The 25,601-nt window shown below is 43.3% G+C and overlaps 2 protein-coding genes across 5 annotated transcripts in view; one reads left to right on the forward strand and one right to left on the reverse strand.

Moving 5' to 3' along the window:
* Positions 1–12,250, reverse strand: hscb (HscB mitochondrial iron-sulfur cluster cochaperone). Its single transcript, XM_020490464.2, has 6 exons — positions 11,781–12,250; positions 10,269–10,365; positions 1,381–1,470; positions 671–815; positions 375–422; positions 1–245 (listed from the first exon to the last, which is right to left on the reverse strand). The coding sequence occupies exons 1-6, from the start codon at positions 12,134–12,136 to the stop codon at positions 151–153; spliced, it is 831 nt and encodes a 276-aa protein (XP_020346053.1). The 5' UTR covers positions 12,137–12,250; the 3' UTR covers positions 1–150.
* The window catches only part of LOC109896175 (volume-regulated anion channel subunit LRRC8A), a 19,813-nt gene continuing 6,024 nt past the window's right edge, over positions 11,813–25,601 (forward strand). The window contains exons 1-7 of one of the 4 annotated variants that reach the window (XM_020490463.2): positions 12,229–12,404; positions 13,227–13,321; positions 20,438–20,582; positions 20,742–21,296; positions 21,606–21,905; positions 22,165–22,497; positions 22,687–22,872. In XM_020490463.2, the coding sequence (XP_020346052.1) occupies positions 20,445–20,582; positions 20,742–21,296; positions 21,606–21,905; positions 22,165–22,497; positions 22,687–22,872 (1,512 nt within the window). In that variant the 5' untranslated portion in view covers positions 12,229–12,404; positions 13,227–13,321; positions 20,438–20,444. Of the gene's footprint in view, positions 12,405–13,226; positions 13,359–13,700; positions 15,564–20,437; positions 20,583–20,741; positions 21,906–22,164; positions 22,498–22,686; positions 22,873–25,601 lie in introns of those variants that run through there. The other 3 variants (XM_020490461.2, XM_020490462.2, XM_031829686.1) reach the window with 3 other exon arrangements.

Consider the following 25,601-nt stretch of genomic DNA (forward strand, 5'->3'; position numbering starts at 1 on the left):
TCAGTAAATACTTGACATTTATTTGTATACCTGAAACTCACATGCGAATACATCTTTAAAACCTTCTATTCAAATGTGGCATTGTATTTTTATGAAAATATCAACAACCTTAAAATGACCCTGGAACAATCAAAAGGAAGTCAACACAGTTTACATTAACTCTGAAAGCTTTTCCTTCACCTTCTCTTCAATGTTCGCAAAGTATTTCATTTGGGCGAGAAGCGCTTTGGCAGCTTGAAGCTCTCCTGTTGAAAAGAAATAGACGTTGAGTGAAAGTTGAACCATGTCTCACCAGGGCATCAACAAGCATCTCCGAAGACTGAAGACAGAGGAGGGAAGAGTAACACTTTGCTCTCTGAGATAGTGCAGCATACCTTTGTTCAGGGATGCATCTATTTGTTCAGTCAAGTCTTTCAACTTCTCTGCAAGTAAAAAGGCAAACTAAAACATGAATACAGTTTGCATTTATGGTACAATTTCATCTCCCCCAAAAAATCTCATTACTCTCATTAATCTCATTATTCTCATTACATTACTGGAAAAGTAATTACTGGAAAAATAAGCAAAACACTGATCCGTTTCATTAAACTCACATCCTGCCGATTTCAAATCAACATACTCAAAAACAAAACAGAAGCAGCCGGAGTAAAATGACTTTTTCAACCCAGACCTTTCATAGAGGCGCCTATCTTGGCCGACTCTTCTTTGCTTCGTGCCTCATCCAGTGCTTGGTTGATCTCCATCAACTCCATAAGGAACAGAGGATCAGCCCCCGCATCAGTCCCCTCCTCTATCCCCATGCCATTCAGCTCCAGCTGAAATAGAAGCAGTAACTCACTTTAAAAAAATAACAATAATCTGACATTGAAGGGAACACAACATTCCACCAGGTTGTCACATATAAACATATCACTGACTGTCTGGCATGCTATAAAAATAAACAAGTACAGTAGAAAAACTGATGGGGGGTGGGGGGGGGGGGGGGGGTTGGCTTTGTGCTATTGATTGCTCTTAGGGGTTCTAGGTTACTAGGCTAGGTTACTCTCAAACAATGTGACAACTGTGGTTGTTAAAAGGGTTCTTGCTACGTTAATAATATTTAACTGATTGAATTGGTTTGAGAAAAAGGGATTGTCAAGAAAAACTGTGCTAACCACCGATGGTTGGTGGCACCTTAATTGGGGAGGACGGGCTCGTGGCAATAGCTGGAGCAGAATACGTGGAATGCTATCAAATACATGGTTTCCATTGCATCCACTCCATTCTAGCCATTATTATGAGCCGCCCTCCCCTCAGCAGCCTCCACTGGTGCTAACATTAATTCAAAGTGTGTCTATATAAATAATAAAATAAAATGTAAAACAAGGACATCAAACTCACCATGTAAAGGCCACGACTCAAAGGCTTGAGCAGGGTCCTGTATGCTTTGTTTACTAGGGCTGACTGGTATTCAGAGTACTCTTGTTCTTTCTGACAAAAGAAATAGACAACTTTAACTTACAAATAAAGATTCGGTACACCAGTACATTGGGCATATAGACTAACTACAGTACAGTGATCAGACAGACATCACATAATGGTAACATACAGTCACATCCAAAATTATCGGCACCCTTTACAAAGATGAACCAAAGTAGTAGATCTTCCAGCAATACAATAACCCCAAGCTCACATCAAAATCCACAAAGAAATTGTTTATTGAGCACAAAATCAACATTTTGCAATGGCCAGCTCAGTTTCTGGACTTGAACCCCATTGAAAACCTGTGGTATGAATTGAAGAGAGCAGTCCATAAGCACAGATGAAGGATATCAAGGATCTGGAAAGATTCTGTACGGAGGAATGCCTAATTTAGATTTATTAGGAACCCCATTAGCAGCAGTTAGTCTTACTGGGGTACAACACATGAAGAAAAAATACATTACAGACAAAAGACTTGACATTCATTTAAAACATGAGCATGTAGTGTGTGTGTGCATCTACCAGTTCTACCAGTTCCAACAACAATTAGATCACATGGGGGAGAGGAGTGGTGCCGTGAGGTGGTGCTTCATTTGTTTTTTGAAAACAGGTTTGCTGTGAATTTGTTCTGGACCTGGGGGATGTGAAAAGACCCCTGGTGGCATGTCTGGTGGGGTAAGTGTGTGTGTCAGTGTGTGTGTCAGTGTGTAAGTTGATTATGCAAACCATTTGGAATTTCCAACACATTAATATTTCTTATAAAAACAAGAAGTCAGTCTTTCCTCAACTCTTAACCAAGAGAGACTGGCATGCAAATTATTAATATTAGCCCTCTGATTACAATTAAGTCAGGCTGCTCTGTTCTGGGCCAGCAGCACCTTAACTAGGTCTTTCTTCAAGATGAGATCAAACTAGAGTCTGCACAACTTGCTTTGAGGAGTGTGGTGTCAAAAAAGCATCTCTTTATTAGACAGACATCCCAATCTTTACAACCATTGAATCTATCTGTTTTGAACATTACAGTTTACAGTAACACCAACTAACTTAGTCTCCTCAACTTGTTCAACAGCCACACCATTCATTACCAGATTCAGCTGAGGTCTAAAACTTAGGAAACGATTTCTACCAAATGCAATGCTCTTAGTTTTAGAAATGTTCAGGACCAGTTTATTCCTGGCCACCCATTCAAAAACAGACTGCAACTCTATGATCCCTCCCAGTGTGTTCTCCAATCATAGAAAACATTTCAGAAAAAGGGTCAGTGCCGTTATCCTCGTAAGCAGAGGGTGCCGGAGTATTGAAAACAGGGGTGCCAATAATTCTGACCTCTATCTAATTTATTACTTGTTAAACAAAATCTCTTTCTCTGAGCAATAATATTAGTATTAAAGAATCTAATTGTCAAAACAATGTTTGCATGCAATATAGAGTGTTTGTATTAGTTATTTTACAGTATTTTTTTGCTCATCTTAAATAAAGGGTACCAGTCATTTGGGATGTGACTGTATATAGAGAATATTGGACGTCAGACACACAAAAATAAACACAAACACATTTAACACATCTTTCCTCAAACTGTCAAACTGTCACAAATGTGGGAAAGACCATGTCACCATGGGAATTACATTACAAGTTATTTCACACATTGCCACCTCTCCGACTCAGAGGGATTGGGTTGAATGTGGAAGACACATTTCGGTTGAATGCTTTAAATTGTGCAACTGACTAGGTATTCCCCTTTCCTCTATATCCATTTATCTTTAAATGCCAAACCCTGGGTGATAATTAGATTCTTTACAGTGGGAAGCGGGTTGGAATGTGTCTGGATCCATCAGGGAACAGGTATAAGTGAGATGTGGTGGATGGTGTAACGGTGGATACAAGCTTAGTGTGCATCCCAAATGGCACCCTACTCCATCCAATAAAAAGTAGTGCACTACAAAGTGAATAGGGTGCCATGTGGGATGCCGTTTTGGAGATGGCTGACAGGCAGAGAGCATTTGCAGCTGTCAGGTCCTTCAAACCCAGGCAGGATCAATAGCCTCCAGTGGTGGCCAGAGGGGCTGTCATGTCAACAGTATGCCCTTTGTCTTTACCTGGATGCCTCAAATGCAACAGGAGCATCCTGGAAACCTTGTGATTGTAAGTAATGAGTTTTACCCCCTGTAGGACTGAGTCAAATTAGGGGAATGTAGCCAGGGGTGCTGATTTAATAATACAGTCGGAAAGTTGTGTAATGATTTGGTTGTGGTAGAGGAATCCTTGGCAGCATGTTTTGCGTTCAGTCCCATTGTGCAACAGTATAAGGTCAGCTAATTAGGTGATAACTGTCTAGTCCCATTGAAGTATAGTGGGTAATTTAAATTATATCATTATCCCAGCCGATGTAGATTATAACTGTCTAGTCCCATTGAAGAATGGTGTGTTATTTAAATTACATAATTATCCCAGCCTATTCAGATTATATCATTATCCCATGATATTACAGGGTCTAAAATGGTTAAGTGTGAAATGCAAGCACCCATTCCTAGTACTGTCCATTCCTAGAGTACTGTCAATTCCTAGTACTGTCCATTCCTAGAGTACTGTCAATTCCTAGTCCCGAGAGGCCTAGTATTGTCCATTCCCAGTCCTGAGAGGCCTAGTATAGTCCAATCCAAGTATTGTCCAGGCCTAGAATTGTCCAGGCCTAGTATTGTCCAGGCCTAGTATTGTCCAGGGCTAGGATTGTCCAGGGATAGTATTGTCCAGTCCAAGTACTGTACAGGCCTAGTATTGCCCATTCTGAGTCCTGTCCAGGTCTAGCATTGTCCAATTCCCAGTACTGTAGAGGCCTAGCATTGTCCATTCCTAGTATTGTCCATTCCTAGTACTTCTCAGGCCTAGTATTGTCCAGGCCTAGTACTGTCCAGGCCTAGTATTGTCCATTCCTAGTACTGTCCAGGCCTAGTACTGTCCATTCATAGTCCTGTACAGGCCTAGTATTGTCCATTCATAGTACTGTACAGGCCTAGTATTGTCCATTCCGAGTCCTGTCCAGGCCTCGTCCTGTCCAGGTCCAGCATTGTCCAATTCCCAGTACTGTAGAGGCCTAGCATTGTTCATTCCTAGTATTGGCCATTCCTAGTACTGCCCAGGCCTAGTATTGTCCATTCCGAGTCCTGTCCAGGCCTAGTATTGTCTAGGCCTAGTACTGTTCATTCCAAGTACTGTAAAGGGCTAATATTGTCCATTCCTAGAACTGTACAGGCCAGGTATTGTCAATTCCAAGTACTGTCAATTCCTAGTACTGTACAGGCCTGGTATTGTCCATTCCGGGTACAGTACAGGACAAGTATTGTCCATTCCTAGTACTGTACAGGCCTGGTATTGTCCATGCCTAGTACTGCACAGGCCTGGTATTGTCCATTACTAGTACTGTACAAGACAGGTATTATCCATCCCTAGTACTGTACAGGCCTAGAATTGTCCATTCCGAGTACTGTACAGGCCTAGTAATTGTCCATGCCTAGTACTATACGGGCCTGGTATTGTCCATTCCGAGTCCTGTCCAGGCCTCGTCCTGTCCAGGTCTAGCATTGTCCAATTCCCAGTACTGTAGAGGCCTAGCATTGTCCATTCCTAGTATTGGCCATTCCTAGTACTGCCCAGGCCTAGTATTGTCCATTCCTAGTACTGTCCAGGCCTAGTACTGTACAGGCCTAGTATTGTCCAGGCCTAGTATTGTCCAGGCCTAGTACTGTACAGGCCTAGTATTGTCCAGGCCTAGTATTGTCCAGGCCTAGTACTGTACAGGCCTGGTACTGTACAGGCCTAGTATTGTCCAGGCCTAGTATTGTCCAGGCCTAGTACTGTACAGGCCTGGTATTATCCATCCCTAGTACTGTACAGGCCTGGTATTGTCCATTCCTAGTACTGCCCAGGCCTAGTATTGTCCAGGCCTAGTAATGTCCAGACTAGTATTGTCCATTCCTAGAACTGTACAGGCCTAGTATTGTCAATTCCAAGTACTGTCCATTCCGGGTACAGTACAGGACAAGTATTGTCCATTCCTAGTACTGTACAGACCTGGTATTGTCCATGCCTAGTACTGCACAGGACTGGTATTGTCCATCCCTAGTACTGTACGGGCCTGGTATTGTCCATTCCTAGTACTGTACAGGCCTGGTATTATCCATCCCTAGTACTGTACGGGCCTGGTATTGTCCATTCCTAGTTCTGTACAGGCCTAGTATTGTCCATTACTAGTACTGTACAGGCCTAGTAATTGTCCATGCCTAGTATTGTCCATGCCTAGTACTGTACGGGCCTGGTATTGTCCATTCCTAGTACTGTACGGGCCTGGTATTGTCCATTCCTAGTACTGCACAGGACAAGTATTGTCCCTTTCTAGTACTGTACAGGCCTAGTATTGTCCATTCCGAGTCCTGTCCAGGCCTCGTCCTGTCCAGGTCTAGCATTATCCAATTCCCAGTACTGTAGAGGCCTAGCATTGTCCATTCCTAGTATTGGCCATTCCTAGTCCTGTCCAGGCCTAGTACTGTCCAGGCCTAGTATTGTCCATTCCTAGTACTGTCCAGGCCTAGAATTGTCCAGGCCTAGTACTGTCCAGGCCGAGTATTGTCCAGGCCGAGTATTGTCCAGGCCTAGTACTGTACAGGCCTGGTATTATCCATCCCTAGTACTGTACAGGCCTGGTATTGTCCATTCCTAGTACTGTACAGGCCTAGTATTGTCCATTCCTAGTACTGCCCAGGCCTAGTATTGTCCAGGCCTAGTACTGTCCAGGGCTAGTACTGTCCAGACTAGTATTGTCCATTCCTAGTACTGAACAGGCCTAGTATTGATCATTCCTAGTACTGTACAGGCCTAGTATTGTCCAGTCCTAGTACTGTACAGGCCTAGTATTGTCCATTCCTAGTACTGTACAGGCCTGGTATTGTCCATTCCTAGTACTGTACAGGCCTGGTATTGTCCATTCCTAGTACTGTACAGGCCTAGTATTGTCCATTCCGAGTCCTGTCCAGGCCTCGTCCTGTCCAGGTCTAGCATTGTCCAATTCCCAGTACTGTAGAGGCCTAGCATTGTCCATTCCTAGTATTGTCCATTCCTAGTACTGCCCAGGCCTAGTATTGTCCATTCCTAGTACTGTCCAGGCCTAGTATTGTCCAGGCCTAGTACTGTCCAGGCCTAGTACTGTCCATTCCTAGTATTGTCCATTCCTAGTACTGTCCAGGCCTAGTATTGTCCATTCCTAGTACTGTACAGACCTAGTATAGTCCAATCCTGGTATTGTCCAGGCCTAGTATTGTCCAGGCCTAGTATTGTCCATTCCTAGTACTATCCATTCCTAGTACTGTCCAGGCCTAGTATTGTCCATTCATAGTCCTGTACAGGCCTAGTATTGTCCATTCATAGTACTGTACAGGCCTAGTATTGTCCATTCCGAGTCCTGTCCAGGCCTCGTCCTGTCCAGGTCCAGCATTGTCCAATTCCCAGTACTGTAGAGGCCTAGCATTGGCCATTCCTAGTACTGCCCAGGCCTAGTATTGTCCATTCCGAGTCCTGTCCAGGCCTAGTATTGTCTAGGCCTAGTACTGTTCATTCCAAGTACTGTAAAGGGCTAATATTGTCCATTCCTAGAACTGTACAGGCCAGGTATTGTCAATTCCAAGTACTGTCAATTCCTAGTACTGTACAGGCCTGGTATTGTCCATTCCGGGTACAGTACAGGACAAGTATTGTCCATTCCTAGTACTGTACAGGCCTGGTATTGTCCATGCCTAGTACTGCACAGGCCTGGTATTGTCCATTACTAGTACTGTACAAGACAGGTATTATCCATCCCTAGTACTGTACAGGCCTAGAATTGTCCATTCCGAGTACTGTACAGGCCTAGTAATTGTCCATGCCTAGTACTATACGGGCCTGGTATTGTCCATTCAGAGTCCTGTCCAGGCCTCGTCCTGTCCAGGTCTAGCATTGTCCAATTCCCAGTACTGTAGAGGCCTAGCATTGTCCATTCCTAGTATTGGCCATTCCTAGTACTGCCCAGGCCTAGTATTGTCCATTCCTAGTACTGTCCAGGCCTAGTACTGTACAGGCCTAGTATTGTCCAGGCCTAGTACTGTACAGGCCTAGTATTGTCCAGGCCTAGTATTGTCCAGGCCTAGTACTGTACAGGCCTGGTACTGTACAGGCCTAGTATTGTCCAGGCCTAGTATTGTCCAGGCCTAGTACTGTACAGGCCTGGTATTATCCATCCCTAGTACTGTCCAGGCCTCGTCCTGTCCAGGTCTAGCATTGTCCAATTCCCAGTACTGTAGAGGCCTAGCATTGTCCATTCCTAGTATTGGCCATTCCTAGTACTGCCCAGGCCTAGTATTGTCCATTCCTAGTACTGTCCAGGCCTAGTACTGTACAGGCCTAGTACTGTACAGGCCTAGTATTGTCCAGGCCTAGTATTGTCCAGGCCTAGTACTGTACAGGCCTGGTATTATCCATCCCTAGTACTGTACAGGCCTGGTATTGTCCATTCCTAGTACTGCCCAGGCCTAGTATTGTCCAGGCTTAGTAATGTCCAGACTAGTATTGTCCATTCCTAGAACTGTACAGGCCTAGTATTGTCAATTCCAAGTACTGTCCATTCCGGGTACAGTACAGGACAAGTATTGTCCATTCCTAGTACTGTACAGACCTGGTATTGTCCATGCCTAGTACAGCACAGGCTGTACTCCTGTAGGGCACAGGCACTATAATATTAAAATATTTGAACGGACGTTAGAATTCGATTAGCCTACTTCTGGGAGTATTCAAAACATGACATAGGCCTATTTGAATAAAATGCTAAAGTGTAATTCAATTGTGGATGTGACATATTCGACATACAAGGATAGACCATGACATTTTTATCAAACAACAGTTTTAGAACAGTTATGACTATTAAAAACATATATATTTTTTTTAAATGTCATTTTTCACAGGTGCACCTTGTTATTGTCGGTCAATCAAAGCTGCACTCCTGTCTGAGGCACCATCTGTACCATGTGTAGCCCCTTGATCAACATCCATTATACTACACATAAGAGTCATTGGACGAAGGCGACTTCTGTACGGGGGAGTTTGTAAAGGGACCCAATGCTCGGTCTGAACATCTGCGTCTCCAAAACATCTGTGCGAACGGAAGACGGACACCACAAATGTATTTTACATTTGTGAAATTAATTTGGATGTGATATGAATGTAAAAGGATTTGTTTCAAGAAACGTACCGCAATTGAGAATCGATTGACGTTTAGATGGAGTATTTGGCTGTTTTGGCTTCCAGAGCCAATGTGCCTTTAAACAGAACATGTAAGGTTTTTGGACTATAAGGAGTAAAGTTAGGCTCCTTTAGTCCATTATTGGGCTACTCCATGTGTAGCAAGTGAAGTTGGAGATTTCTAATCAATGCAAAATGGAATTACAATTACGGAATAAAGTTGGCTAAATGTTTTATTTTTATTCACCTTTATTTAACCAGGTAGGCAAGTTGAGAACACCTTTATTTAACCAGGTAGGCAAGTTGAGAACACCTTTATTTAACCAGGTAGGCAAGTTGAGAACACCTTTATTTAACCAGGTAGGCAAGTTGAGAACAAGTTCTCATTTACAATTGCGACCTGGCCAAGATAAAGCAAAGCAGTTCGACACATACAACGACACAGAGTTACACATGGAGTAAAACAAACATACAGTCAATAATACAGTAGAAACAAGTCTATATACGATGTGAGCAAATGAGGTGAGAAGGGAGGTAAAGGCAAAAAAGGCCATGATGGCAAAGTAAATACAATATAGCAAGTAAAACACTGGAATGGTAGATTTGCAGTGGAAGAATGTGCAAAGTAGAGATAGAAATAATGGGGTGCAAAGGAGCAAAATAAATAAATAAATAAAATAAATACAGTAGGGAAAGAGATAGTTGTTTGGGCTAAATTATATGTGGGCTATGTACAGGTGAAGTAATCTGTGAGCTGCTCTGACAGCTGGTGCTTAAAGCTAGTGAGGGAGATAAGTGTTTCCAGTTTCAGAGATTATTGTAGTTTGTTCCAGTCATTGGCAGCAGAGAACTGGAAGGAGAGGCGGCCAAAGAAAGAATTGGTTTTGGGGGTAACCAGAGAGATATACCTGCTGGAGCGCGTGCTAAATGAGAAGTGATAGGCTACAATGATCAACCAATAGGTAGGCTGTTGTTTAATATCAATAGAGCTGTTGTGGCATTAGAACCAGGAGCACAGCAAAACTGCCTCAATTAGCCTTACTAACTAGCTAACTTAACTGGCTAGTGTAGCTTCTTTACATCGATTTGATGGTCATCACAAGTTACCACAGTCACAAAGTCATAAACCTAGGCTATTTCAAATATGTATCTGCATAAACATGAATTCAAACCTAACCTTGGCAAATACCATTAACCACACTGTTAATTTAAGGTTAGGCATAAGGTTAAGACCCAAAAGCTCATTTTTGTTTTCATGAATATTTACGATATAGCCAATTTCAACTTTGTGGCTGAGGTAACTATTAATGATAACCCGATTATTTGACAAGCAGAGAGCACACCGCCTCACCTGATTCGCACGAGCAAGTCCCCATTATAGTGTTTAAACTTTAAAAACACATGCATTTCAAATACCCAAATATCGCCCCAAAAATTGTATATCATTCTAATAGCGAAATCATTAAAAATGCCCATCCCTACTCAAAACCCAAGTGTTCCCAGCCTTATTGCTGTCAACTGACAAGCCCTGAGCCCTCCATCCATACCGCAGTTTTCTGGCTGAAGTTGTCAGGGTGAAGAGACCGCTGGAGCTTCAAGTATGTTTTCTGCAGCCTCTGGGTATCCAGTGCAAAGGTCTGGTCACTAAAAATAAGCAATAACAGAGGTTAAGCATCCATTGCACTGTAGGGTACTTTAGGATGAATCTGTCCTATTAAAGGCCTTTAAAGGTAGGATTGTGATTCCTACCCATGCATTTATTCCACATTTTGTTGTGTTACAGCCTGAATTCAAAATAGATTAAATACATATTGTTTTCTCAACCTTCTACACACAATACTCCACAATGAAAAAGTGCAAACATGTTTTTAGAAATGTTTGGAAATGTATTGAAAATGAAATACAGAAATATCTCATTTACATAAGTATTCACACTCCCTGTCCTTTACACTTGTTTGTATTCGGTAGTTGTTGTGAAATTATTAGATTCCTTGTTAGATATTACTGCACGGTCGGAACGTGAAGCACAAGCATTTCGCTGCACTCACATTAACATCTACTAACCATGGGTATGTGACCAATAAAACTGGACTTGATTGTATTGCACACAGAGTGAGTACATGCAATTATTATGTGACATGTTAAGCACATTTTTACTCCTGAACTTATTTAGGCTTGCATTAACAAAGGGGATGAATAATTATTGACTCAAGACATTTAATATTTTCATGTTTAACAGTGGTGGAGAAAGTACTCAATTGTCAAGATATCTTTTATAGAAAATGACTAAAGTAAAAGTCACTCAGTAAAATACTACTTGAGTAAAAGTTTGGTTTTAAATATACATTAGTATCAAAAGTAAATGCAATTGCTAAAATATAGTTAAGTATTAAAAGTAAAAGTATAATTCATTTAAAACTACTTATATTAAGCAAACCAGATGGCACAATTTTCTGGTTTTTAATTTATGGATAGTCAGGGGCACACTCCAACACTCCGACTCCATTTACAAATAAAGCATTTGTGTTTAGTGAGTCTGCCAGATCAGGAGGCCATGACCAGGGATAAGTATGTCCTTCTAAGCATTCAAAATGTAACGAGTACTTTAGGGTGTCCGGGAAAATGTATGGAGTAAAAAGTACATCATTATATTTAGGAACGTAGTGAAGTAAAAGTTGTCAAAAATATTAATAGTAAAGTAAATTACAGAACGTTTTTTTTGTAAAGTAGGACTTTAAAGTATTTTCACTTAACACCACTGATTTTTTCATTCATTTTTAAAGTGTTCTAAAACCATTATTCCACTTTGAAATGAGGGGGTATTGTGTGTAGGCCAGTGACACACAATCTCAATTTAATACATTTTAAACTCAGGCTGTAACACAAATAAAATGGAAAAAGTTAAGGGGTGTGAATACTTTCTGGAGGCACAGTTTGTGATGAGTGCAAACAAAATAGTGAATACAAACTAAATTAATAATAATAATGATAATAATAGGGAGCTTAGTGAGTGTGTAAACATAATGTAACATTTCAATTGAAAACGTCATATCACTCACCACTCCATAATCAGGAAATAGGACGCCCTCTCATCTGGAGGCTGGACAAAGTTACACGATAAACAGAAGAAGGCCGGAGTTTGTTCGATAGACTGGCTACAGTTCCAACAGTGTAGCTTCACAGAGGCTGTGCAGAAAGTCGTTTGCAGTGAACTAACATGTTTTACTATATTTTCGTTAAGTAATCTGAAGCCCGTGTGCCTCCTTGTGCCCTTACTGCTGAAGGTGATAGAGTTGTTGCATAGCGTTGCACGAGACGAAGCCTTTGATAACAATTGCCTGATAGCTAATAACTTTGGTGAATGCTGAAGAGCCTGAGATATGCAAATAACGCCTATATTATTCAGTGACAGCATTGTTGACAGGTGAAAGCATAGGTTAATTGTCTAAATGTTTATAATGGAGCACTTCCTGGAGAATGAGGTTTCTTCTTCTACTGTATGATAAGCGACAACAAAAAAAGGCGCACTACTGCCGCCTATCGGAAATGGGGATAATTGCAGGCTGCAATGCTCAACGACAACAGATGAAAAGAAGGCAACACTAGCTAGCTAACTCCACACCATCATGTATTTCTGTTAGCATGTGGTGTTCGCCAGGCTTGCTGCAGTGGAGCAAAACTGAGTAAGTTGTCTAGTAACTAGACGATAGTTAGTTAAAACGATAGTCAAGATGGGCCTTACTTCTCTGAGAGTTGTTTATGGTAATGCCGGTCGAGCTAACATTTGAATACTAAGAAATGTCAGCTAGCAAGCTACGCTAGCTAACGTTATAGCTAGCTAACCACTTTAATTACAACTGGTGTATATGTTTCTAAGCTAGCCATCACTGATTTGATAATATCAATAGCTATACACTGGCTAATGGATCATCGATTATAGGCTATCTAGCAGCTGAACTTCTCAATCGTCTGCATCACATACCGGTTTCATCTGGCATGACTTGGCCAACTAGCTACTTAGCTACCATTAGTTACCTAGCTAGCTGTCATTAACGCTAGTTACTAAATGTATATGACAAGGCTCGATAGTTAGCAGGGTAAATAATGTAGCTAGACTGTCTAGCTAGAGTATTTCACCATGGAGATTGCAATTGTCTCTTGAATTTCATGAGATCATCCATGTGTCATGTGTTGTGGACTTTGCAAACTGGGCACATCATCAGACTCCAGAATAAGCCATGTCATGTAATGTGTGTGTCACCCTTTCAAGTGCTTAAATCCACATGTCTTCCCAGCATGTGATTTCAACTTTGGGAATGGAATGTCAGACTTATGTAAACTTAAGCTGATAGTGTTGTATACAAGCCTACATCATGCCAGTCTGTTTGCTAGCTAGTGAGTTTGTCTGATAGGTATTAATCCCAGTGCTACAACACCAGACATTAAATAGTTGTTTGCTAGGCATAATTAGGCTTATTCCCCTTCCAATTTCCTTTCGTTTTCAGATTAGCCACCCATTCCTATGGAGATAGAAGAGACCTGGGCTCATGAGGATCGATGGGCTTTCACTGAGTGGGATATCCACCAACGACCGCACCAGGTACCAAAGTACAGATCACACCAGTACCAACACTGTGGTAAGAGCTCCAGAGTGCAGCAGTGGTCTAAGGCACTGCATCTCAGTGCAAGAAGTGCCACTACAGGCCCTGGTTTGATTCTAGGCTGTAACACATCTGGCTGTGATTGGAACTCCCATAGGGCGGCGCACAATTGGCCCAGGGTAATCCGGGTTTGGTAGGCCGTCATTGTAAATTTGGCCAGGTCGCAATTGTAAATGAGAACTTGTTCTCAACTTGCTTACCTGGTTAAATAAAGGTGAATAAGAATTTGTTCTTAACTGACTCGCCTAGTTAAATAAAATAAAAAGAGCAGATGCCTAGATACCTGCACAGTTCACAGAAATTAGGCTAATCTCACAGAGATTCTAACCATGTTTCTAACTCTTCAATTCTCTGTGCAGTACTCAGAATTCTTGTGTACTGCATATTACATAAGACTATGAAGTTTGGTCATACATGTGGCTACTGTCACTCACTGAGTGCTTCCTTTTTGTGCTTCTATTGGCCCTGTAGAAAGAAAAGTTTTACAAATCAGTGCGTTTTGTCAGTACTCTAATGGGTTGTCTGGTCTCTGAATATGACTGAATTGCTGTGACAATGACATTGTGTGTGGGAGTAGGTTGGAGGTCTGACTGGGCTGGGCTAGGCAGGCGTCAGACTTCTCATCTCCACAGGAAGTCTGTTTTATCTGTCTTCCTCACTGAACACAGGCGGCGACAGATAGCCAACTCCCAGTCTTGTGGGAATGAGGAGGGCAGGGATGGTAGCCTATATTCTCAGGAATATGTTCTTTAGAATTTGTTACAAAATAATCATTGCAAGTAACAAAGTTGGCAATAAGGAACATGTGGATTCTTCAATCCTACAGCTTTTATGTGCTGTATTTATTACTTTGCAGCAGAATTTTTGGAACACGTTCTAAAGAACTAAATAACATATTCCTGAAATAGAATGACCATCCAGAGAGGAGAAGGGCTATTAGGTTCCTTCCAATGTTCCTTCTAGGAGACCACCAGGAGCAGGAGACACAGGGTACAGTGTTGAGCCTACTGGGAGACAGGAGCTGGAGACACAGTGTTGAGCCTACTGGGAGACAGGAGCTGGGGACACAGTGTTGAGCCTACTGGGAGACAGGAGCTGGAGACACAGTGTCGAGCCTACTGGGAGACAGGAGCTGGAGACACAGTGTTGAGCCTACTGGGAGACAGGAGCTGGAGACAGTGTTGAGCCTACTGGGAGACAGGAGCTGGAGACAGTGTTGAGCCTACTGGGAGACAGGAGCTGGGGACACCGTGTTGAGCCTACTGGGAGACAGGAGCTGGAGACACAGTGTCGAGCCTACTGGGAGACAGGAGCTGGAGACACAGTGTTGAGCCTACTGGGAGACAGGAGCTGGAGACACAGTGTTGAGCCTACTGGGAGACAGGAGCTGGAGACACAGTGTTGAGCCTACTGGGAGACAGGAGCTGGAGACACAGTGTTGAGCCTACTGGGAGACAGGAGCTGGAGACACAGTGTTGAGCCTACTGGGAGACAGGAGCTGGTGTCACAGGGTATAGTGTTGAGCCTACTGAAGACAGGAGCTGGAGACACAGTGTTGAGCCTACTGAAGACAGGAGCTGGAGACACAGTGTTGAGCCTACTGGAGACAGGAGCTGGAGACACAGTGTTGAGCCTACTGGAGACAGGAGCTGGAGACACAGTGTTGAGCCTACTGGAGACAGGAGCTGGAGATACAGTGTTGAGCCTACTGGAGACAGGAGCTGGAGACACAGTGTTGAGCCTACTGGAGACAGGAGCTGGAGACAGTGTTGAGCCTACTGGAAACAGACAGCCACCCCCGCCTCCTCCTCCTCTAAGGTAAACAGGATCTCCTCCTGAAGGTCGCTGGGAGACAATACCCTGGGTATTATTATGGGAAACGACTAAGAATAGATAACGAAAGTAAGGTGGCTGTCGTGCCTGTGGTTTGTGTTTGGATCAGACGAGCCAAAATGGAAGATTTGTCTATAGAAGTGTTACAGTTGTGAAGATAATGTTCTTGGTGAGAAGGGCACGCAAGTGAAAGAGCGGGACACATGGTAAAACGTCAGAGGTTTATCAGTCTGTCTATCTTCATGGTAGTTAAGTATTGGAGTTGAAGGCCTAAATAAAGAAGACCTATTTTTGTATGCTGTTCATAAATGGAGACTTACTGTACTACTGTATTTTATTCCAGATTTTGTAAGTATTATTTCTTTTACTTTAAAATGTGGAATATTGGACATGTAGGATAACTAGACTGCATCTTTTTTTCTGTTAGTTTCGATTTTCTGTCACTTGTGCCTCCTATCTATTCTGGAATGTTTTAATTTGGGAATGTTTTAATGATCTGCCAACTACCTTCCCCATAGCTTTTGTTTTACATTCATCTCACTACCCTGTTCTTCTCACTGCATGTAAACACTTCAATATTGTACCTCTTCTATTTTCCAAGTAGGTTCATGGCCAGGTCTCGGTGATTTAAACACTTAAATTACTAACCTAACCACTGATGAATTAGATTACTGCTAAACTGACTTTGGTCTTCTGAGACATGGTGTGTGTTTTCCAGGGTAATCCAATTTAGTGATGGGGGGGAGGGAATTGATACAGTTAAATATCGCAATATTATTTAGGATTATATCAATACTTTGACTCCAACTATTGATTTGTATTTTTTGTTTTGTTAGGTAGCTCTAGTCGGCTGTACCTACACCAAAACTATTTTTCATCCTATAGCTTGTTCTCCATCTTCTTTTTAAATGGTGAGCCAAAATGTTTTCATTGCTTTTATTACCCTGACTGGTCTCTCTGCAGCAGACATTCAGTCAGGTCCATAAGTATTTGGACAGTGACACAATTTGCATCATTTTGGCTCTGTACTCCACCACAATGGATTTGAAAGGAAACAATCACGATGTGCTTTAAGTGTAGACTTTCATCTTTAATTTAAGGGTTTTGTCCAAATTATTGTGTGAACCGTGTAGGAATTGTTTGTTTATAATACTTGTTTGCAAATCCTTTGTAGTCAATGACTGCCTGAAGTCTGGAACCCATAGACATCACCAGATGCTGTGTTTCTTCCCTGGTGATGCTCTGCCAGGTCTTTACTGCAGCTGTCTCGAGTTCCCTGTTCTTGCCTTCAGCAAGTGAAATGCATGCTCAATTGGATTCAGGTTAGGTGATTGACTTGGCCATTGCAGAACATTCCAATTATTTGCCTTAAAAAAGTATTGGGTTGCTTTCGCAGTATGCTTCGGGTCATTGTCCATCTGCACTGTGAAGCGCCGTCCAATGAGTTTTGAAGCATTTGGCTGAATCTGAGCAGATAATATAGACCTAAACACTTCAGAAATCATCCTGCTGCTTGTCAGCAGTCACATCATCAATAAATACAAGGAACCAGTTCCATTGGCATCCATACATCTCCATGCCATAACACTACCTCCACCATGCTTCACAGATGAGGTGGTATGCTCTGATGATGAGCAGTACCTTCCCTTCTCCATAACACTACCTCCACCATGCTTCACAGATGAGGTGGTATGCTCTGATGATGAGCAGTACCTTCCCTTCCCTTCTCCATACTCTTCTCTTCCCATCATTCTGGTACAAGTTGATCTTTGTCTCATCTGTCCATAGGATGCTGTTCCAGAATTGTACAGGCTTTTTTAGATGTTTTTTGGCAAACCTTGATTCTGGTCTTCCTGTTTTTGAGGCTTACCAATGGTTTACATCTTGTGGTAAAGCGTCTGTATTTACTCTGGTGATGTCTTCTCTTGAATGTTGACTTTGACACTGATATGCCTACCTCCTGGAGGGTGTTCCTGATCTGGCCAACTGTTGTGAAGGGGTTTTTCTTCACCAGGGAAATAATTACTCTGTCGTCCACCACAGTTGTTTTCCGTGATCTTCCGGGCCTTTTGGTGTTCCTGAACTCACCAGTGTGTTCTTTCTTGTTAAGAATGTACCAAATACTTGATTTGGCCACACCTCATGTTTTTGCTATCTCTCTGATTGGTTTCTTTTGATTGTTCAGCCTAATGATGGCTTGCTTCCCTGGCAGTGACAGCTCTTTGGACGTCATATTGAGGGTTAACAACAGCAACATATTGCAAATGCCACACTTGAAATCAACGGAGTCTACAACCCACACAAGTGGCTCAGGTAGTGCAGCTCATCCAGGATGGTACATCAATGCGAGCTGTGGCAAGAAGGTTTGCTGTGTCTGTCAGCGTAGTGTCCAGAGCATGGAGGCGCTACCAGGAGACAGGCCAGTACATCAGGAGACGTGGAGGAGGCCGTAGGAGGGCAACAACCCAGCAGCAGGACCGCTACCTCTGCCTTTTGCAAGGAGGAGCAGGAGGAGCACTGCCAGAGCCCTGCAAAATGACCTCCAGCAGGCCACAAATGTGCATGTGTCTGCTCAAACGGTCAGAAACAGACTCCATGAGGGTGGTATGAGGGCCCGACGTCCACAGGTGGGGGTTGCGCTTACAGCCCAACACCGTGCAGGACGTTTGGCATTTGCCAGGGAACACCAAGATTGGCAAATTCGCCACTGGCGCCCTGTGCTCTTCACAGATGAAAGCAGGTTCACACTGAGCACATGACAGACGTGACAGTCTGGAGACGCCGTGGAGAACGTTCTGCTGCCTGCAACATCCTCCAGCATGACCGGTTTGGCGGTGGGTCAGTCATGGTGTGGGGTGGCATTTCTTTGGATGGCCGCACAGCCCTCCATGTGCTCGCCAGAGGTAGCCTGACTGCCATTAGGTACCGAGATGAGATCCTCAGACCCCTTGTGAGACCATATGCTGGTGCGGTTGGCCCTGGGTTCCTCCTAATGCAAGACAATGCTAGACTTTGTGTGGCTGGAGTGTGTCAGCAGTTCCTGCAAGAGGAAGGCATTGATGCTATGGACTGGCCGGCCCGTTCCCCAGACCTGAATCCAATTGAGCACATCTGGGGCATCATGTCTCGCTCCATCCACCAAAGCCACGTTGCACCACAGACTGTCCAGGAGTTGGCGTATGCTTTAGTCCAGGTCTCGGAGGAGATCCCTCAGGAGACCATCCGCCACCTCATCAAGAGCATGCCCACGCATTGTAGGGAGGTCATACAGGCACGTGGAGGCCACACACACTACTGAGCCTCATTTTGACTTGTTTTAAGGACATTACATCAAAGTTGGATCAGCCTGTAGTGTGGTTTTCCACTTTAATTTTGAGTGTGACTCTAAATCCAGACCTCCATGGGTTGATACATTTGATTTCCATTGATAATTATTGTGTGATTTTGTTGTCAGCACATTCAACTATGTAAAGAAAAAAGTATTTAATAAGAATATTTCATTCATTCAGATCTAGGATGTTATTTTAGTGTTCCCTTTTATTTTTTTTGAGCAGTATATATATATATATATATATATATATATATATATATATGGCCACACCTCATTTCCAATCCCATATATATATATATATATATATATATATATATATATATATATATATATATATATATATATATATATATTATTTATTTATTTATCTGGGATTGGAAATGATGCAGACAATTACATTGATGGAAGCTACAATCTATCTACAATATTAAAGCTGATCTACCTCCTAAAAAAATGTCTCTAGACCGTTTATCTGCTTACCTGTAAATGAACTAATGAGGGAATAAAACACACCTGGACATGGAACAGCTGAGCAGCCAATTGTCCAATTACTTTTGGTCCCTTGAAAAGGGGGGGACCACATTAAAAAGTGCTTTAATTCCTACCCCGTTCACACGATTTGGATGTAAATACCTCAAATTAAAGCTGAAGGTCTGCACTTTCAGCTGATATTCATTATTTAATTTCAACTCCAATACGCTGTGATAGACAGGTAAAATAATAATAACTTGGGTCAATGTCCAAATATTTATGGCCTGACTGTATAGTGAGCAATATGTTTGGGACATCAAATTGCAATATTGAATCAAGTGAATTGCAATACATGTATGGTATTGCGATTATTATAGTATTGTGAGGTCCCTGGCAATTCCCAGCCCAACCCACACACACACACACCCTGCCAGCCCTAATGAAAATGCTGTCCCAAACCCTGCCCTATGGCATCTAGATTAACTGGACCTGTTTAACAATAGTGAAATCAATAGCAAACCAGCCAATATAATGCATCAGAGATTCAGATGTCAGAACATGCATGCGGTAGTCAATCTATTCAATTACTACACACCTTCAACTGAATCCATCTGGTTGCCTATTATCGGATGCATGACCCTGTTAGCATTGCTGCCATTGATTCGGAGGGGCTGGGTTAAATACGGAAGACCTATTTCGGTTGAATGCATTCAGTTGTGCAGTTGACCAGGTATCTCCCTTTTCTGATGCCGTCAGTACAGAATATATGTTACACATTACATTCGACATAGGATGCTTGTTTTGTTCATGGACTTTCAGAAGCAAGAGCGATGGTACTCTTCGTTGATTTGAGTGTTAAATAAAGACGTGAATGGCTGTTACTAATTGCGGTTGCTAATCTACATATGTTCCAGATACAATAGATTTTTTTTATGGCATAACAGATTTCCCTATTTTAATGTAGTAGACAATTTATTAGTGGCGAGTGCACCGTTATTTATTGGACCAGAAGGCCCCCATTTTTAAATGCCAAGTATTTCAGAAATACAGAATTGCTCTTCTGCAATTTTATCATTAAAAAACATTGAATTTGAAATGATGAAACCTCCTGTCTGTCATACTATGGGTGGCAGATAGCCTAGCGGTTAAAGCGTGGGGCCAATAACCGAAAGGTCGCTAGTTCAAATCCCCAATCCGACAAAATCCATCTGGGCCCTTGAGCAAGGAACTTAACCTTAACTGCTCCAGGGTCGCCATTGATAATGGCAGACTCTGGCCGTGACCCAACTCTCGTAGGGTGTCAGAGGGAGAGTTGGGGTTTGCAAAAAAAACACATTTCCAATTCACACATACTTGTACATGTGTGAAACAGGATAAATATAACCACCCACCTAATTATTATTATCTCTCCTCTTCCCAGATAAGCCATGATCCCCATCACTGAGCTGCGTTACTTTGTAGACTGCCAGCCGGCCTACCGCATCCTGAAGCCATGGTGGGACGTCTTCACCGACTACATCTCCATCGTCATGCTCATGATCGCCGTGTTCGGGGGCACTCTGCAGGTCCGTTAGAGGACAGTCCCTTTTTTTCCCCCTATGTACTTGATCTTGTTTTTGTTCAGCTTCTGTTACAAATCAGAGACAGCATAGTATGCAAACACTACAGTCAAATGCTTACTTTACTATTGTCGATGTACTTAAAATGCTTTTGTTTCAATCTAGGTCACCCAGGACAAGATGATCTGCCTGCCCTGCAAGTGGGTGGTCAACCATACATGCAGGAGGTTTTTCAACGCTACTCTGTCGGCCCCGCTCTTGTTGGAGCCCAAAGGGATCCAATACAACCTGGATCGCCACCAGTACAACTACGTAGACGCTGTGTGCTACGAGAACCGCCTGCACTGGTTTGCCAAGTACTTCCCTTACCTGGTGCTACTGCATACCCTCATCTTCCTGGCCTGCAGTAACTTCTGGTTCAAGTTCCCCCGGACTAGCTCCAAACTGGAGCACTTTGTGTCCATCTTACTCAAGTGTTTTGACTCTCCCTGGACCACCAGGGCTCTGTCTGAGACGGTGGTGGAGGAGCGCGACCCCAAGCCCCACAAGATGAACGGCTCCATGGATAAGAAGGCGTCATGTGTCAGCGAGGACGTGGAGGCCAGCGTCCCCATGCTCCAAAAGACAAAGTCTCGCCTGGAGCAGGGGATCGTGGACCGCACTGAGACAGGCGTCCTGGATAAGAAAGAGGGCGAACAGGCAAAAGCTCTGTTCGAAAAGGTGAAAAAGTTCCGCATACACGTGGAAGAGGGAGACATTGTGTACAGGCTCTACATCCGACAAACTATTATCAAAGTCATTAAGTTCATTTTTATTATCTGCTATACGGGGTATTATGTGCACAATATTCAGTTCAGTGTGGACTGTAGTGTGGATATAGAGAGCCTCACAGGGTACAGCATGTATCGTTGTGCCCATCCTCTGGCCACTCTGTTTAAGATCCTAGCCTGCGTCTACATTAGCTTAGTGGGGGTTTACGGCTTAATTTGCATGTACACTCTCTGTTGGATGCTGCGGCGCTCGCTGAAGAAATACTCCTTCGAGTCGATACGAGAGGAGAGCAGTTACAGCGACATACCGGACGTGAAGAACGACTTTGCTTTCATGCTGCACATGATTGACCAATACGACCCTCTGTACTCCAAACGCTTTGCTGTCTTCCTGTCCGAGGTGAGCGAGAACAAGCTGCGGCAGCTCAACCTGAACAACGAGTGGACTCTGGACAAACTGAGGCAGAGAATCACCAATAACTCCCAGGAGAAGTTGGAGCTGCACCTCTTCATGCTGAGTGGCATCCCAGACACAGTGTTTGACCTGATGGAGCTGGAGGTAGTTTGTTTAGAGTTGGCTGTATTCCATGTGGTCCACGTGCCTTGATTTGTTCTATTTTTTTTTATGCACACACTGTAGAAACTTTGATTTGTTGTGCGAGTACTTTTCCTATAATGTACATCTGAGTCGCAATAATTACAGGATTTCTTAAAAGAAGAGAAATTTGTACACTGCTCCTGCCAATGTCACTTCAGTTTATTGAGCTTAGATATCGGCCTCTTGGTCCGAATGTATAATTTTTTTGTTATTATTGTAGGTGCTGAAGCTGGAGCTCATTCCAGACATTACCATCCCTCCTATCATCGCCCAGCTGGTCAACCTGAAGGAGATGTGGCTGTACCATACCCCGGCTAAGATCGAGGCTCCCGCCTTGGCCTTCCTCAGGGAGAACCTCAAGTCCCTCCACATCAAGTTCACCGACATCAAGGAGATCCCTTTGTGGATCTACAGCCTGAAGAACCTGAGCGAGCTGCACCTGACGGGGAACCTGAGCGCAGAGAACAACCGATACATTGTTATTGATGGGCTACGGGAGCTGAAGAGGCTCAAGGTGCTCCGGCTGAAGAGTAACTTGACCAAGCTACCTCAGGTATTTGTTTATTTAAAAAAAAATCTTCCTCTCTCTATCTTTTTCTCTTGTCTTTGTTTGTTTTTCATGTAATTTATAGTTTTAATCATTTGGTTTGGGAGAGGAGCCCCTGTCAAACCCTGTTGTTTTTCCCCCTCTCCCTGCACTGTAATGTTTCACCTTTTTTATGTATGATGTTCTTCACCTCAGGTGGTGACGGACGTGGGGGTGCACCTCCAGAAGCTGTCAGTCAACAACGAGGGCACCAAGCTGATGGTCCTCAACAGCCTGAAGAAAATGGTGAACCTGACTGAACTGGAGCTGATCCGCTGTGACTTAGAACGCATCCCACACTCCATCTTCAGCCTGCACAACTTGCAGGAGATTGACCTCAAGGTTCGTTTGTCATTGCTGTTTATTACGTTCCGTTAAGGTTGCAACATTCTTGTAACTTTCCTAAATTTCCCTGGTTTCACAGAAATCCTGGTTGCAGGATTTTAGATTGTGTGCTTATTCTCTCCTCATTCCTAGAATTTTCCAATTGAGATTTCAGGAAAACCAGGCAATTTTGGGAACGTAACAAGAATTTTGCAACCCTGTGTTCAGTGTACTTTTAATTAGTGTTCTCACCAATTGTATGATGTGATTGTATTGTTTCCCAGACACATTAAGCGAGCGTTTTTTTCTAAATTCTGCTGCGTTTCCCTCCCTTAGTTCGGTTAGTTTGGGCTAGAGTGAATACTCTATCTGCACTCAGGAGCGCACTAAACAACCCACATGGTTCGCTCAAAAAGGGTAATCTCGGTCTCATTCATTTTGTACTGTGGTGCGGTTTGCTGCCAGTGAGAAGGCAGTCCAGACCAAACACAGGAAAATAACTAGAGTTGCAATGTTTTATTGGTTGCTTGACTGAGAGCATTTGATGAAGTTCATGCAGTACCATAACTTGATATCTCTGAAACATTCTGTGAGGAGCTGCACATTTATGACCACATCCAATGCAGATTAGGGGGACTGGGGCTATACCGGGGATATAGGCTACTAAATATAGACTATTGAAATCAAATTTTAATTGTCACATGCGCCAAATACAAGCGGTGTAGACCTTACAGTGAAATGCTAACTTACAAGCCCTTAACCAACAATGCAGTTTTAAGAAAAAATAAGTATTTACTAAATTAACTGAAGTAAACAATAAATAAATACAAATGAAAAAAATAATGAAATGAGATTAATTTTCACGTCACATTTAAAGCCCATGTTACCTCCCGCATGTTGAAAAACTCAAAGTGAAAGTAGTATGACCTACAAGTTATGCTTTTGATTATCATAGATGGATTTACTGTGATCATTTCTCTCCAATAAACAAGTTACTTGCATGAACAGGTGGTTTTGTTTAGGCATTTTAGTTAGTTTGACATTTTGGCAATGTGAAACCAACTTGACCCCAAATAAATATTATGTATGTATGAATAGGTATACACTGCTCAAAAAAAATAGATAGATATACTGCTCAAAAAAATAAAGGGAACACTAAAATAACACATCCTAGATCTGAATGAATGAAATATTCTTGTTAAATACTTTTTTCTTTACATAGTTCAATGTGCTGACAACAAAATCGCACAAATTATCAATGGAAATCAAATTTATCAACCCATGGAGGTCTGGATTTGGAGTCACACTCAAAATTAAAGTGGAAAACCACACTACAGGCTGATCCAACTTTGATGTAATGTCCTTTAAAACAAGTCAAAATGAGGCTCAGTAGTGTGTGTGGCCTCCACGTGCCTGTATGACCACCCTACAACGCCTGGGCATGCTCCTGATGAGGTGGCGGATGGTCTCCTGAGGGATCTTCTCCCAGACGTGGACTAAAACATCCGCCAACTCCTGGACAGTCTGTGGTGCAACGTGGCATTGGTGGATGGAGCGAGACATGATGTCCCAGATGTGCTCAATTGGATTCAGGTCTGGGGAACGGGCCGGCCAGTCCATAGCATCAATGCCTTCCTCTTGCAGGAACTGCTGACACACTCCAGCCACATGAGGTCTAGCATTGTCTTGCATTAGGAGGAACCCAGGGCCAACCGCACCAGCATATGGTCTCACAATGGGTCTGAGGATCTCATCTCGGTACCTAATGGCAGTCAGGCTACCTCTGGCGAGCACATGGAGGGCTGTGCGGCCCCCCAAAGAAATGCCACCCCACACCATGACTGACCCACCGCCAAACCGGTCATGCTAGAGGATGTTGCAGGCAGCAGAACGTTCTCCACGGCGTCTCCAGACTCTGTCACATCTGTCATGTGCTCAGTGTGAACCTGCTTTCATCTGTGAAGAGCACAGGGCGCCAGTGGCGAATTTGCCAATCTTGGTGTTCTCTGGCAAATGCCAAACGTCCTGCACGGTGTTGGGCTGTAAGCACAACCCCCACCTGTGGACGTCGGGCCCTCATACCACCCTCATGGAGTCTGTTTCTGACCGTTTGAGCAGACACATGCACATTTGTGGCCTGCTGGAGGTCATTTTGCAGGGCTCTGGCAGTGCTCCTCCTGCTCCTCCTTGCACAAAGGCGGAGGTAGCGGTCCTGCTGCTGGGTTGTTGCCCTCCTACGGCCTCCTCCACGTCTCCTGATGTACTGGCCTGTCTCCTGGTAGCGCCTCCATGCTCTGGACACTACGCTGACAGACACCGCAAACCTTCTTGCCACAGCTCGCATTGATGTGCCATCCTGGATGAGCTGCACTACCTGAGCCACTTGTGTGGGTTGTAGACTCCGTCTCATGCTACCACTAGAGTGAAAGCACCGCCAGCATTCAAAAGTGACCAAAACATCAGCCAGGAAGCATAGGAACTGAGAATTGGTCTGTGGTCACCACCTGCAGAACCACTCCTTTATTGGGGGTGTCTTGCTAATTGCCTATAATTTCCACCTGTTGTCTATTCCATTTGCACAACAGCATATGAAATTTATTGTCAATCAGTGTTGCTTCCTAAGTGGACAGTTTTATTTCACAGAAGTGTGATTGACTTGGAGTTACATTGTGTTGTTTAAGTGTTCCCTTTATTTTTTTGAGCAGTGTATATATGAGGCCCAATAGCAGCAACCATCACTCCTGTGT

Source organism: Oncorhynchus kisutch, linkage group LG8 (assembly GCF_002021735.2).
Source record: "Oncorhynchus kisutch isolate 150728-3 linkage group LG8, Okis_V2, whole genome shotgun sequence".
In the NCBI taxonomy this organism is placed as follows: Eukaryota; Metazoa; Chordata; class Actinopteri; order Salmoniformes; family Salmonidae; genus Oncorhynchus; species Oncorhynchus kisutch.